General features: G+C 34.5%; 1 protein-coding gene across 4 annotated transcripts in view; it reads left to right on the top strand.

Moving 5' to 3' along the window:
* DIAPH2 (diaphanous related formin 2) overlaps window positions 1–15,805 on the top strand; it is a 1,008,160-nt gene that overhangs the window by 457,611 nt on the left and 534,744 nt on the right. For all 4 annotated transcript variants that reach the window (XM_004377544.2, XM_023732386.1, XM_023732385.1 and 1 more), the window contains 2 exons: window positions 3,383–3,484; window positions 5,299–5,393. In XM_004377544.2, coding sequence (XP_004377601.1) covers window positions 3,383–3,484; window positions 5,299–5,393 — 197 coding nt within the window. The remainder of the gene's footprint in view (window positions 1–3,382; window positions 3,485–5,298; window positions 5,394–15,805) is intronic.

The raw sequence follows: 15,805 nt of genomic DNA, 5'->3' as shown, positions 1-15,805 counted from the left end.
ATCTTGATGTTAACATATCTTTAATAATTATTAGCATCATTATCTTCCTACAGACAGTATTTTATAATGTTTCATTATTTTGTTGATTAACAGTGCCAGTTTAAGTGCTCAAATTAATTTAATCCATTGAATTTAATCCAGTTGTTGTATGACTTTTGATTTGCTCAGGGAGAGATCACATGTGACTGATACTTCATTCTGAAGCTGAGGGCCATAGGGGCATTGATCACCCAAAAAAAAAAAAAAATCTTGAAATTTTTTTATAGAGACAAAAAAAAAAAGCAACTACAAACTCTTCAGTCCCGTTCAAGTAATATTAAATAAGTATAGCACTGCTGTAGTTCGTTTAGGTTATGTAAGCATTAGAAACATATAGGACAACAGCGTCCCAGGACAAGTGGCATTTTGTAGTCAGTATAAAACCAGGCAGTTTTTAACATATGAAGCCTTTAATACTGTAGGGATAAGTTTGCTGTCTCAGGTTACTCTTTTAGTTCTCTATTTGTCTAAGCCTGCAGTTGTGATCCCCCTAAGGAATGCTTTTAAAAAGAAGTCCTGAAGCAATAATAGCCACTGGTCAGTATCTACTGATTATGGCAGAAACATGATTGTATTTGAGAGCTTGTCTATTTAAAGGGCTGTTTTAAACTTGCTTTGCTCCAGTGATTCTTAGAACAGCGCTGCCCACTCATAGCATCCTTATCTTTATTTCTTGAACCCAGGATTTAATCCAAGTTGCATAAGACGAGAAATATTATGATTCAAAAATCAAAACCATAAATTTTAGATATCTGAGACATCTAATCCTAATTTTAAACTATCTTGTGAATTTGACTAGGGGAAGAGTAGAATATAGTTTAATGAAAAAAATGCAGAAGTATGAAAAAATGCAAAAGAATGAACATTATTTGTCTATGCTTGGGTTGGTCAAGAGCCTGTTAGTCAATTTATACCCATTGCTGTCGAGTCGATTCCAACTCACAGCTATCCTATAGTCAATTTTCAGAATAATCTTAATATATCCTTCAAACTACAGCATTTTCATCCTGTATATACTTGCTTAAACAATCTGCCATAGTGGAATTTAAGGCATACCGAAAAATTAGGATTATTTACTTAACCATTTCCTTGACTGGGTAAAATTTTTGGATGATTCTAGAAGCAATTTCAATATGGTGCAGATAATTAATTTGTTTATAGACAAAAGGAATCAACTATTGGACTGTCATTTCTTTATATAGAGTTGTCTTAAACTAGGAATCACTTAAAAATTAAAATTAATTAAAATGCTGATGTTTGCATAGCAAAGACATTGTGCTCTTAGAAATAACCTGTAAGTAACATTTGCAATGATTTTAAAAGAAGCGTATTGAAAGTCATGTTTCTTCTAATACTAGAAATGATGCTATTGTGTTGAGTAAACATGACAAGCTACTTGTTATCTCTCATAAGAGCATGATTTTCAAGTATAGTTATAATCTAGTTTCCTTAGACTATGTGTCATTTTAGATTGAGCGTACGAGTAATGCTTAAAACTAACTTATCACATGTTAGGTCTTCAGGTAATTTATTTTATCTTTTATTTCTCTAATATTCTTATTTAATTTTCCTATATTTTGTACCATTAAGAAAAAGGCAGTCTCAGTGTATTTGGCAATATTTTATACATTCTAGAACATGCTTGTAAAGTTTCCTAGATGCTAACATCTATGAACACGTAGCCCTTGCAAAAATGTGCTATGGTTGTGTGTTGGTTTTCCTGTAGAAAAGAAAATCAATACCTCATTTGTGATCTCTTTAACAAAGATTAGATGAATGAAAATAGTAAAAATAATTATTATCTCAAAATAAAGTTATACTTTTAGTAGTAATAAAGAAGCAGCATGGTTATGACCATATGATTCATTGATGATATTTAGCAGCCTGAGTTTGGAGGCAAGAGCGTATCACTCTATTTGATTGAAAAATATTGGCTTTATTTTTCTCTTTATTCTTTTTTTATTTAATTGTTTTATTGTGCTTTAGGTGAAATTGTACAGCTAAAGTTACCTTCTTCTACAAATCTTTATACACATATTGTTGTGTGACGGTAGTTGAAATCCCTATAATGTGACAGCACACTCCACCTTTCTACCTGGGTTTCCCGTGTCTATCCAGCCAACTTCTGTCCCTTCCTGCCTTCTCATCCTGCCTCCAGACAGGAGCCGCGCCACATTTGGTCTCCTGTATCTGCTTGAACTAAGAAGCACACTCTTTATGAGTATTATTTTATGTTTTATAGTGCAGTCTAATCTTTGTCTGAAGAATGGGCTTCAGGAATGGTTTTAGTTCTGGGTTAACAGAGTATCGGGGTGTGATGGCTTCAGGGGTTCCTCTAGTCTCTGTGAGAGCATTAAGTCTGGTGTTTTTAGATGAATTTGAGTTCTGCTTCATATTCTTTGATAGCCCCATTACCTGTAACCCTATTTTTATGTTAAAAGGGGCAAACTGCCAACACCTGACTACTTTGGTAGCTGTAGAATTTCAGTATAGGAGGGGTTTAGAGATTTGACGTGATGTTTGATTTTCATAGCAGAGAGGCACATTGTTTTTATTTCGTTTTTTGGGATGGCTTATTTGGGTGGAGGGCTGATGGAAGCTTTGGAAGGCTAAAGCCACTTTTTGGTACTGCCACTCCTCACAGTTTCAGGTAATTGTAAATGTTTTGCACGACAGGATTACCTTCTGAATAAAGCAAAAGTAAATATTTTGTTCTAAGAAAGTGAATTGTATTTAAAAAAAATTTTGAGGCCAGAAAAGCTAAGGTATTCAAAAGATCATGTCTTTGAAGTTCTTTAATTATGTGTATGCAAATGGGTGCTATTATTATGTAACTTGCAAATAATTCATACCTATTCTTCAGCAGTCTCAGCAGCAATTCTTATATCCAACTTGTTTAGCAGGTACAGTTAACTTATGCACTTTAAAGCAGTCTCACTGGATTAAAGAAATGCTTGAAATTTAGCATATTTTAGGAGAAATACATGTCCACTTTTTTCTGAATTAGTCCAAATTAGTGAGATTTTACTATATGTTTATTTCCAGTGATGCTATAGGTATCTGGTAAAGAGTAATTAATGTTGCACATTAGTTAAAAAGCAGCAATTGATTTTTGGTTCTATTTGGCTTATCTGTTCTGCTTAAGTGCTGATATTTAATTTGTAGGGAAACCTGTAAACCGGTCTATATTTTTATTTTTATCCTCTTACTTGAACTAATGAAACAATCACATTTATTTCTTTCAGAATGAGTTTTATTAATGTAGTTAATATGCCTTACTAATTTTATTCCATGTACTTGGATTAGTACCATTATTGTTCATGAGTCAACATTTTTCTTTCAGTTCAAAAGAATGTAGAAGCTTCAGAAGACAAGAAGATCACGCCTGCAAAGAAGAGAGTGAAAGAATTGAGAATTTTAGATCCCAAGACGGCACAGAATCTATGTATGTTAATATTGTTTGCATAGGGAATGGTGGTGGTGAGCAGTTGTTGAATGTATTTTTAAATAAAGTTGTAACTTCTTTGATCAGGTATATTTAGCATTTGTTAGAAATGAATATCTTTATAATATTCTAGGACAGTCTTAGGTCTGGGTTGCGTTTTTCTCATTCAGTCAGCCTGGAGAAAATTGTAATTTAGGCTTCATTACACCAGATGAAGCTTATGAATAATAAAATGTTGGAAAGTACTTATAAGAAACAATTGTTAGAGGACATAATGAAATAGAAGGCAGAATTGAAAGAAAAAACAAAACAAAACTTTTTTTTTATTCTGCCTGTGCCTAGAATTGATATTTTTAGATTATTCACTAGTCACATTGGACAAACCCTTTTACTGCTAGCCCTTTATATTTGAATCAATTGTGACGTGAGCTAGTGAAATTATTAACTACCACACTTTAAAACTGGGTAGTGATCCTTGAAGACTTTAACAAACCCATGAAACATTAAGTATACTTTTGCTAAATGGACTGGACAGTTAAACCTGTCTTCATTTAAGTAGGCCTGAAGTTTTACTTTGACATACTCTCCGTCTATGTTGAAATCAGAAGAATTTTTGTTTTAATCACCACACTAGACTGTATTTAGATTCCGAGAATAGTACAGCACTACACATGAGAAATTTCAACATACCAAACATTTCTAATTGTACACAGAAATACCGTGGGAGTATATATTCTTAAGGAATGTGCTGTAAGGAATCAGATTAAAAAAGACAACTCATCATTCTTGTGTCAGTAGAGATGTCACTGTCGGAGAACTAGTTGACTAATAGCTATTGTGAATGTGTACATTACTTACTGGATAGTAACATTTTGTTTATAAAGCTAATGGTCAGTACTTTTTTTCAAAACACAGTGTGATCTGAATTGCTAGTTGATATCTGTCAACGTTATTTTTTAGAGTATGGGAATCTCAGTTTGTCTTTAAGTCTAGGTAATCATTTTCCTGGATCACGAGGATTTTTTTATTCTTTTGGTACCAGGGAAGTAACATAGACCTTTTCATGGAATAAAAAAAAAAGTGATACAAATATATTTATGTTCTGGTGATAAGAACACATGTATGTTCTTTAAAGTGTATGTTTAATGGAAATTAAGGTGAAATATGTTCTTGAAAAATAACTTCTGAATACTCATGAACTTTTTCAGGTATAAATTGCTGAATTATTCCAACATGACATAATACATATGCAATTATGAAAAATTTGACAGGTGAAATCGTGATTCAACATACAAAAGAACTGATAGTGTAGCACGTGAATGTTAACAGAGACACAGAGAGCACTGATGATGCAGACTCTTTAACTTTTTCTTATGTGGGAAAATGGCAAAGTAGATTGATATTATATTTTTATTTGGTTACTTTATTGTTATTCCTGAGAATGATTGTGTTGAATGCACCTGATAATCTCCACACTAAATTCTGCATTGAATTAAAAGGCCAACTTGAAATAAAATCTTTAAGTTTTCATGGGTTAGCTCAATCTAAAATGTGTAAGCATATATTAGTGTTATTAGTAGGAGTTTTATTTTGTGTATTAATATGCATAAGCTGTAAACATTAGCGCCTGAGATAATAGGCCATTATCCCTAAATGGGTAGAGTAGTCCATCAAATGGAAACTACTTTTGTTTGTTCATAACTCCAAAAGTTAATACTAGTGACAGAAATTTTATATTTTGAGTCTATAAAAATGGTAATCAAGTATATATTAAAACTTAAATTTTGGTGCTCTTCTATTTTTTTTAATTTTAGCTATATTCCTGGGATCATATCGCATGCCATATGAAGATATAAAAAACATTATTCTGGAGGTTAATGAAGGCATGTTGAGTGAGGCCTTAATCCAGGTAACTTGGATATTTTCCTTTTTAAATTCATGTTTATCAGATTGCTGTCTTCTTAGTGGAGTTGTGAGAAAAAATACATGTTCTTCTATTTTTGGATAAAAGAATTAGGACTGTCTAGCTGTGATGATAGCAAGAAGAATCAGCATAGAAGACCTAGGTTCTGGTTCAAACTGCCATTTATTAGATAAGTATCCTTTTATGTATAGACATATCATTCTTGCTATTTACTGTGCATGTAATTAATACATTTCATCACTATGGGCTATGTTAAGTAGATATTGTTACCAACATTAAATGGATGAAAAAACTGAGGTCAGGAGGTTACATATCTTGTTTAAGGTCAGAGGAGAAATGGTGGAGTTGTCCTGTCTTAGACACTTACCATGTCCTGCTGCTGGGGATTTAGTCAAACACTTCATGTATTTTAGCTCATTTAATGCTACTACAGTCCTGTAAAATAAGAATTGTTATCTTCATTATATAGATTTAAGTAAACTGAGGCTATGAGAGATTGCCCAATGTCACAAATCTGGTAAGTGGCAGAGTAGTAAGAGCTGAGATTCAGAACAAAGTCTATTTAACTCTAAAGCCAGTGTTCTTTCTATTATAACATTCTGCCTCTCATGGGCAAACTACGTAAGCTTTTTAAGCCTCTGTTTCCTCATATGAAATCACAGGGTGAGGATTAAATGAAATAACGTGCTTTGTAGAAGAAACCACTATGCAGATCTAATATATTAGAATTCTTGGCATGTGTTGCCTTGTTTGTGTTAATTTTTGGAAGGAAGAACTGTGAAGAGTTTCCTGGAAGGGTATATTATAGTAGTAGTAGTTTTTTGGCTTTGTGTTTGAGTTATGTAATTTACTTTGATTTTAAGAAGACATCAAGTAATTTATGCTATCGCTTTATGACTTTGTAATACCCCCCTCAGACTCTCCCTTAATCTCAGAGATCTGTGTTTATAATATAAGCAGACCACGTCCATATGAAAGTTCCTCTATTTTGTAGTATATGTTTGCATTTTAGTTTACCTCATGAATATAATTATACATATTTTGTATATTAAATTAGTATAATTATTATGCATATGTATTATTTATATTAAATCTAGATGTATTTATTTTCCGCGGGACTAAGGTTGAATGAATGTATCCAGACTCTTAATTATCCCCCACGCATCTGTCAGTTTGGCATATTATATTGTGATGGCTTGCATGTTGCTGTATTGGTGGATGCTATGTCACTGGTATTCAAATACCAGCAGGGCCACCCATAGTAGACAGGTTTAAGCTGAGCTTCCAGACTAAGATAGACTAGGAACAAGGACCTGTCGGTCTACTTCTAAAAAAAAAATTTGCCAGTGAAAACCTTATGGATAGCAGTGGAACATTGTCTGATGTAGTGCCAGAAGATGAGCCCCTCAGTTTGGAAGACAATGAAAAGATGACTGGGGAAGAGCTGTCTCCTTAAAGTAGAGTGGACCTTAATGATGTGGAGGAGTCAAGCTTTTGGGACCTTCATTTGCTGATGTGGAATGACTCAAAATGAGTAGAAACAGCTGCAAACATCCATTAATAATTGGAACGTGGAATGTACAAAGTATGAATCTAGGAAAATTGGAAACCATCAAAAATAAAATGGAACACATAAAGATCAATATCCTAGGCATTAGTCAGCAGAAATGGACTGGTACTGGCCATTTGGAATCACATAATCATAAGATCTACTGTGCCACGAATGACAAATTAAAGAGAAATGGCTTCACATTCATTGTCAAAAAGAATATTTCAAGATCTATCCTAAAGTACAACACTATCAGTGATAGGATAATATCCATACGCCTACCAGGAAGACCAGTTAATATGACTGTTATTCAAATTTACACAGTAATCACTAATGCCAAAGATGAAGAAATTGAAGATTTTTGCCAACTTCTGCAGTCTGAAATTGATCAATCATGCAATCAAGATGCATTGATAATTACTGTTGATTGGAATGCAAAAGTTGGAAACAAAGAAGAAGGATGGGTAGTTGGAAATTCTAGTCTTGGTGGTAGAAACTATGCCAGAGACTGCTTGATAGAATTTTGCAAGACCAACAACTTCTTCATTGCAAATAATTTTTTCTACAACATAAAGGACGACTATACATGTGGACCTTGCTGGATGGAATACACAGGAATCAAATCGACTATGTCTGTAGAAAGAGATGATGGAAAAGCTCAATATCATCAGGCTAAATGAGGCCAGGGACTAACTGTGGAAGAGACTATCAATTACTCATATTTAAGTTCAAGCTGAATCCTGAGAAAAGTAAAACAAGTCCATGAGAGTCAATTTGTGACCTTGAGTATATCCCACCTGAATTTAGAGACCATCTCAAGAATAGATTTGATGCATTGAACACTAATGACCGAAGACCAGATGAGTTGTGGAATGATATCAAGGACATCATACATGAAGAAAGCAAAAGGTCATTAAAAAGACAGGAAAGAAAGAAAAGACCAAAATGGTTGTTAGAAAATACTCTTGAACTTGCTCTTGAACATAGAGTAGCTAAAGTGAACGGGAGAAATGATGAAGTAAAAGAGCTGAACAGATTTCAAAGGGCGGCTCTAGAAGACAAAGTAAAATATTATAATAACATGTGCAAAGACCTGGAGTTAGGAAACCAAACTGGAAGAACACTTTTGACATTTCTCAAGTTTAAGGAATTGAAGAAAAAATTCAAGCCTCGAGTTGCAGTTCTGAACGTTTCTGTTGGCAAAATATTGAACAATGCAGGAAGCATCAAAAGAAGATGGAAGGAATATCTGGAGTCATTATACCAAAAAAAATTGGTCGATGTTCAGACATTTCAGGAGGTAGCATATGAACAAGAACCGATGGTTCTGAAGCAAGAAGTCCAAGCTGCACTGATGGGAATGGTGAAAAACAAGACTCCAGGAATTGACGGAATACCAGTTGAGATGTTTCAACAAACAGATGCAGTGGTGGAAGTCCTCACTTGTTTATGCCAAGAAATTTGGATGACAGCTTACCTGGCCAACTGACTCGATGAGATCCATATTTATGCCTATTCCAAAGAAATGTGATCCAACCAAATGGGGAAATTATTGAACAATATCATTAGTATCACACACAAGTAAAATATTGCTAGAGATCATTCAAAAGTGTTTACAGCAGTATATCGACAGAGAACTGCCAGAAATTCAAGCCAGATTCAGAAGAGGACGTGGAGCGAGGTATATCATTGTTGATGTCAGATGGATCTAGACTGAAAGAAAAGAATACCAGAAAGATGTTTACTGTGTTTTATTGACTATGCAAAGGCATTTGACTCTGTGGATCATAAAAAATTATGGATAACATTGGAAAGAATGGGATTTCCAAAACACTTAATTGTGCTCACGAGGAAACTTTACTTAGATCAAGAGGCAGTCGTTCGAAGAGAACAAGGGGATACTGCATGGTTTAAAGTCAGGAAAGGTGTTCATCAAGGTTGTATCCTTTCACCATACTTAGTCAATCTGTATACTGAGTAAATAATCTGAGAAGTTGGAGTATATGAAGATGAATGGGACATCAGGATTGGAGGAAGACTCATTTGCAGCCTGTGATATGCAGATGACACAAGCTTGCTTGCTGAAAGTGAAGGGGACTTGAAGCACTTACTGACGAAGATCAAAGTCCACACCCTTCAGTATGGATTGCACCTCAACATAAAACAAAAATCCTCAGAACTGGACCAATAAGCAACATCATGATAAACGGAGAAAAGATTGAAGCTGTAAAGGATTTCATTTTACTTGGATCCACAGTCAACACCCATGAAAGCAGCAATCAAGAACTCAAAGGACGTATTGTATTGGGCAAATCTTCTGCAAAAGATTTCTTTATTAAAGTGTTAAAAAGCAAAGATATCACTTTAAGGACTAAGGTGTGCCTGACCCAAGCCGTGGTATTTTCAGTCGCCTCATATGTATGTGAAAACTGGACGACAGTGCATAAGGAAAAATGAAGAGAAGAATTGATGTCTTTGAATTATGGTGTTGGCGAAGAATATTGAACATACCATGGACTGCCAGAAGAATGAACAAATCTGTCTTGGAAGAAGTACAGCCAGAATGCTCCTTAGAAGCAAGGATGGCAAGACTTTGTCTTATGTACTTTGGACATGTTATCAGGAGGGACCTGTCCCAGGAGAAGGACATTATGCTTGGTAAAGTAGAGGGTCAGCAGAACAGAGGAAGTCCCTTAACCAGATGGATTGACAAAGTGGCTGCAACAGTGGGCTGAAGCATAACAATTATTGTGAGGATGGCGCAGGTCTGAGCAGTATTTCATTCTGTTATAGATAGAGTCCTTATGAGTTGGCACCAGCTGGATGGCACCTAACAACAACAACCACTTTATTATCAGGACATACCTATGTTAATCTCAGTAAGAGTTATGCTTTGAGAACAAATCCCCTTATGGAAAAGTTTTAGGGTAAAAAAAATTCTCTGTGCCAGATGCAGGTCCTTAGTTACTCTGACTTGAAATGGGAGCTGATCATGTTTGTCCTGTCCCTCTTAACCCACAGTTATTTGCACACTAGACAGAATGAGCTAGACATGAAGCCTAAACATGATTTAGTTTGCCCTGTTTGTTTATTCTATTTCAGGGTTTAATTTTAAAATACAAGAAGGCAAATAAACTCCTGACTCCTAATCTTTTATTTATAATCAAATTATAGTAAAATAGGACCAGATTTTGAAGAGTTAGTCAATATAGCCAGTATTTTACTTGTTAAAACACTGTAGCTTTTACTTCACATGCTTTGGTTAATAAAAGAGAATGTAAATTTGCAGAATGTTACTGTGGTATTTATTTGTCAGTAACAATAAAAATAGTTATTATTTTTTAGTCATGTTATCAGCTCTTTAGGGAATGTCAGACATAAACAGAGAGAGATCCTCACTTTTGAGTGTTCCTTAATATGTAACAAGCTTTTATAGAATGTATATAGAGATGTATTACCTGGGATTTTTATCTCTGTTTCACTTTATTTTGTAAACAGTATATATTTGTATCTTTCTTTTAATTGAATAAACCTGGTCCAGTTGGGAGGAATGAATTGCTTACAATTTGGAGATGGCAGTAAATTTAAGTCCTTGAATTCCTTGGTTTAATCTTATTCACTATGCAGTCAAAACAACTGATTTTAGTATCCCATTATTAAGCTAAATTCTCTTGGATTGTACTCTAGGATGGTGTGTGAAGGAGAATGTCAAAGTGTTCACTCTGTTAGGCTGCTTTTGTTCATGTTATACCAGATGCTTCCGTAATTTTCAAGATTACTGTGTATGGGTTGACCTGGACCTGTCTCATCTGTTTATGTTTTCTAGACCTCCATTCCCTTTTTTAAACCATTTACTGAGGGCTTTTTTCAAGCTACTTGGTTTCTTCCTCAATGCATATAGTTTGAGATTTCATCTCATTCTCTACCCTGCCCCATCAAAACTCATTTTCTTAGTTCTACTTGCGGTAGAAAACAATTTAACATGTCATTTAATAGTACACATAATTGGAATTGTGCTCCATGGATAAAATGCATAAATGGTGAGTAACTCACCTAAGTGATTAGGATTAATATTGCTTTTATCCAGACAAATTAAACATCTGGGATTCTTTTGGTAACTAAAACGTCCCTGGGTCGAAAGAATTGTTTGATATTCCAGGCCTTAAGGAGCCCTGGTGGCTCAGTGGTTAAGTGCATAGCTGCTAATGGAAAGATTGGCAGTTCAAACCCACCAGCTGTTCCACTGGAGAAAGATGTGTCAGTCTGCTTCCATAAATTTTACAACCTTGGAAACACTATGGGGCAGTTGTACTCTTTCTTGTAGGGTCGCTATGAGTCCAGATAGAATCGACTCAACTACAATGGGTTTGGTTTTGTTGTTGTTGTTTGTTTGTTTGTTTTAAAAGGTACCGCTTCCTTCAGGAAGGAGAGAAGACTAAAATCACCAGTGCCTCTTTCCCCCTCTTTCCCAGAAACATTTGCTTCAGTGATGCAAAAGTAATATCAATTTTCCATTCATATGAGCTATTTACCATTTATGTCTAATTACCATGTAGCACATCGATAATGCACAGTATTAAATATGTATCATCAGATTAACCTTGTTGTAAGTTCTATTTGATTATAGTGCTAAACTCTATCCATGCATAATCATAGTTTGTTGCTGGTGTAGCATGGTTGTCTCCATATAACAACAAAAAACAATTAGGGAAACATCATTTCCCAGAGACTTGGTTTAATGCTAGTATTATCTCTCCTAATATGGATCTAATAAGCTCTTCCCTGCCTGACAATTAAGAGATTCTAGTTATTTGGCAGGATAAATGTCTACCTAAAATCATAATAAGAAGAAATTTACTTTCATTTTATGAGTAAAATTAAGCTCAAATTTTGAGGTTGTTAATAAAAATAATAATGTCTCCTGTACTTAAAAATATCTACATTTATACTAGAAACTGAGTTGACTACGTGGAAGAAATGAAAATGTCTCAAAATACTTAGTGTTGCACATAGAAACGTTTGAAAAGCACACCATATCCTGAGGTTGTTGAGGAGTTTTTAACATATGCAATTATGAGTTAGTTCCAGATAATGTGTACTAAGTTTAGGTGAATTTGGGAATAATTATTTCAGCTTTGAAAATCTTCTTCAATTTAATTTAATTTGATCTATTGAGAGTAAAAAGGAAATCTAAGACCAGTCAGTGTTTTTCGGTTATCAGTGGTAAATAAATACTTGCAGGCATATTTACATATAGAACATTGACAAAGAAATGAAACTAGCAGTTCAAAAAATTGATGTAAATGTTAAGGGAAAAAATAAAAGTATGTTCTATTTTAGATCATTAGTGCATGCACATGATTTTTAAAATACTGAGAGAATTCATTTTGGTAAGAAACTTAAGCTCATATGCATAAGGCATATGCTAAAAAGAGGTGATTAACATAGAAGGTAGTAAGTATTTCTGCAAAATAATTTGTAAAAATATGTATAAAACAGAGGCTAATAACCAGGGGTCCAAAGCCCCCTATGGGAATACATGGATAGAATTCAAGGGGTCTTGAACATGATTGTGAAAACATATTTAATCTTTATTGTCATTAACCTCTAACTAATATAACTAATTTCCTTTAATTAAGAATGTAGGCAACAGACCAAAGTAGTATTAGCACTACTGCTAACTTTGACACTAATAAAAATAATAAATATTTTCATATCACATTATAGTTGTGACATATGTCTTGAAATATTGTTTATACTCATTACTACTTCAAAATTAGAGTTGTCATTAAAGCTGCCACTACATCTTTTTTTTTGAATCCTTGATTAAGAACCACATCTATTATATCACTATTTTTGTAAATATTTCAATAACTATTTCAATATAATTAGTTTCTTTTGGAATACTACATAATTTATTTTATTCTTTAAGGGGTCCATAAGCCTGTGTCAAAGAGGCCTATGGCACAGACAAAAAAGACTAAAAATTCCTGGTTCAGGGGCTCACTGAAGTCGAGTTGTTGCTAGGGTGGGCTGTGGTTAAGGTGGTTTTTGGGAAGAAGTGTAACTTGAATGGGACTTTGAAGCACTAGTATGATTCAGGTAAGGAGAGCAAGGAAAAGGAAATTGTGGGAAAAGGCTTCAGACATGTATTTATGGCATAGTTCAAAGCTATTATAGGGTGTCAGTAAGAAAGAGCATGTAAAAAGGTTGGTTGGGGTCATATTGGAGAGACATAGAGATAGCAAACTGGTGACCCTCAGGCTAGATAGATGGATAGACAGAAAGAGCGTTAAATAGATAATAAGATGTATTTTCTTTGGCCTTTGTAGTCTAAAAAAGTAAAATTTTAATATCACACACTTTCCAGTTTGCCACATGTCCTACCACTCCACGTTGCGTTTTATCCACTCCAATTCATTCCTACACAATGTAGGCATCAGAGTTTTTGATCCCTAGTAGTCACCTTTATTGCGAAGCTACTGAGTTTGGATATAGTCTAGGTGCATGTTTAAGAAGGTTATCTGTAGTATACCAAATGGCTTGGCATAAAGAGACTAGCAATTGGGGAGGTAATTGTAATTTCAAGTGTAAGGCTTAATGAAGCCCTTAAATAGATTGGGGGTAGGAAAAAAAAGGGAAAGATTGGTAAATAAAAAAGTAAAAATGATTCACTGAAAATCCTTGGATAGAAAGATTGGTGTCCCACTGATCAAAAGAGGCAAATCAAGTGGAAGAGAACATACTTCCAGGGCGAAGGAGAAAAATTGTACAGATATATCACTTTAGTATATGCATAGGAAGTCAGATTAGAAGGCTGGACTGAAAATAAGGACTTCTGGAGTCATATGCAAAAAGTGATTGTTGGAGCTGTGAGAACCTATGACATTGAGAACCTATGAGGTTGATAGTGAAAAAAGTGACAAATGGAAGGCTGAGGACTGCATTTTTGAAGACCACACAGGTTGAGGGAATGGGTAGTGCTAGAGAAATCAGAGAATGAGGAGTCAGTATATCAGGGGGAGGGCCCGGATACTTAGTGAGTCATAAAGGGGAACACAGGAAAGAGTTTTAAGGGGTGATAAATAAGAGAATGAGATCAGGGAGAGATATCCCTCTTTTGATATTCTGAATTTCAGTGACTATTTAGTTTAAGTAGTTTTTATTTTCTTGCGGGTTTCCTAAATCAATCCATAATAGAAACTAGACACTTGCATTCCTGAATCAAATTTTTTATTTTTCTAATTGGATTGTAAAAGTTGTTTTAACAATACAAAATATTGAGCCTATTACTCTTTAAACAAAATATGTTGTTGTGAGGTGCCCTTGAGTCGATTCCAACTCATAGCAACCTCATGTCACAGAGTAGAACTGTCCCATAGGATTTTCTTGGCTGTAATCTTTATGGGAGCAAATCTCTAGGTGTTTACTCATAGTCTTTTGGTCTGTGTCTTATTTTTAAGGGTCAGATGTATTCCTGCTGGGGATGCATCTTGTCTGATATCCCAGTCTCCACCCCCGCCCCCCGCTTCATTTTTTTCCCCTCCCTTCCTTCTATTTTAAATGAAGTCTTCCTTTGATAAAAGGCCAGAATCATCCTTATTAATACTCCAGGTAAAATACACCTCCAGGGTACCTTCTTTATACATGGAAACTACAGAAATATCTCCATAGTTGTCTCTCTGCAGTTCATGCATGGGTGTTTTCCAGCTTGCTTTTTTTTCCCCCCAGATATTTTCCACTTACATAGTTAAGTATTAGTTTTCTGAAACCCATATGGGTATCCAGCATTGTACCCCATGTCTGGGGTTGACAGGTTGCCACATGATTAAGTTTTTCCAATTGTGATTTTACATTTCTAAACAGATTATATGATCTATGTAGCTTATTACTGGGTACTGACAAAATAATTAGAATGAAGGAAAGGTCACTTAGTTTGTTCCCTTGATTCCAAGCAATGCTACACCTAAGTCATCAAAGATAGATGGGTATCTATTGATTCTGCAGGAAAAAGAGATTCTTCAACTTCTCTCAACCAGTTCTAGAGTATAATTATTCTTATAGTCAGGAAGTTCATGCATGTGTAATAGTAGAGCTTGTTTTTGTCTCCTCAATCCATCTTTGTAATCATTGATCTATTTACGCAGCTATCGACCATCTGTATTTTATGCAGGCTTGTGAGTCTGCATGTGTTCGTGCACTTAACAAGGGTTGATGACTTTAGCAGACTACAAGTATATCAATTAAGGCTATAATGGCATCAGTTTTGCAGAATTTGAAAAGGTTTTTCTTTTAAATAATAACTTTATTCACTATGTTCATTTTCATAATTCTTTAGGGAAAATGAAACATTAACAATGGCAGTAAAAATAATGAAACATCTCTTTCCAGTTTCTCATCATGGTGGAATAAATTATTTTATGGCATGCTATTGAAATCCTAACATAATTTTATCTATGAGATGCTAGTCTTTTTCATCTTTTGCTTCTGTTTGAATGATCTTTTTTTAAAAAATATTTTCTGTTGCCTTTCTCGACTGACGTTTTCTTTGATCCTGGTTTGCTACTTTCTGTCTGTTGTTAAAATCATACCTAACTCCTGAGCAAATACGAAGACTGCTTCTCATCCTCCCCTCCATGTCTATTGTTAATTAATTCCAGTATTTTCATTTGTGACTACCTCCCCTGGTTGTATTGTTGTCTACAAATGTTACCAGACTATTTCACAAAGAAAAAATAGCTGTAATTCATTAATTTTTATTTTTCTAATTGGATTGTAAAAGTTGTTTTAACAATACAAAATATTGAGCCTATTACTCTTTAAACAAAATATGTTGTTGTGAGGTGCC

The sequence above is a fragment of the Trichechus manatus genome, unplaced genomic scaffold (assembly GCF_000243295.1).
Source record: "Trichechus manatus latirostris isolate Lorelei unplaced genomic scaffold, TriManLat1.0 scaffold00051, whole genome shotgun sequence".
NCBI classification, from domain to species: Eukaryota; Metazoa; Chordata; class Mammalia; order Sirenia; family Trichechidae; genus Trichechus; species Trichechus manatus.
This window is presented reverse-complemented; position numbering and strand designations above follow the sequence as displayed.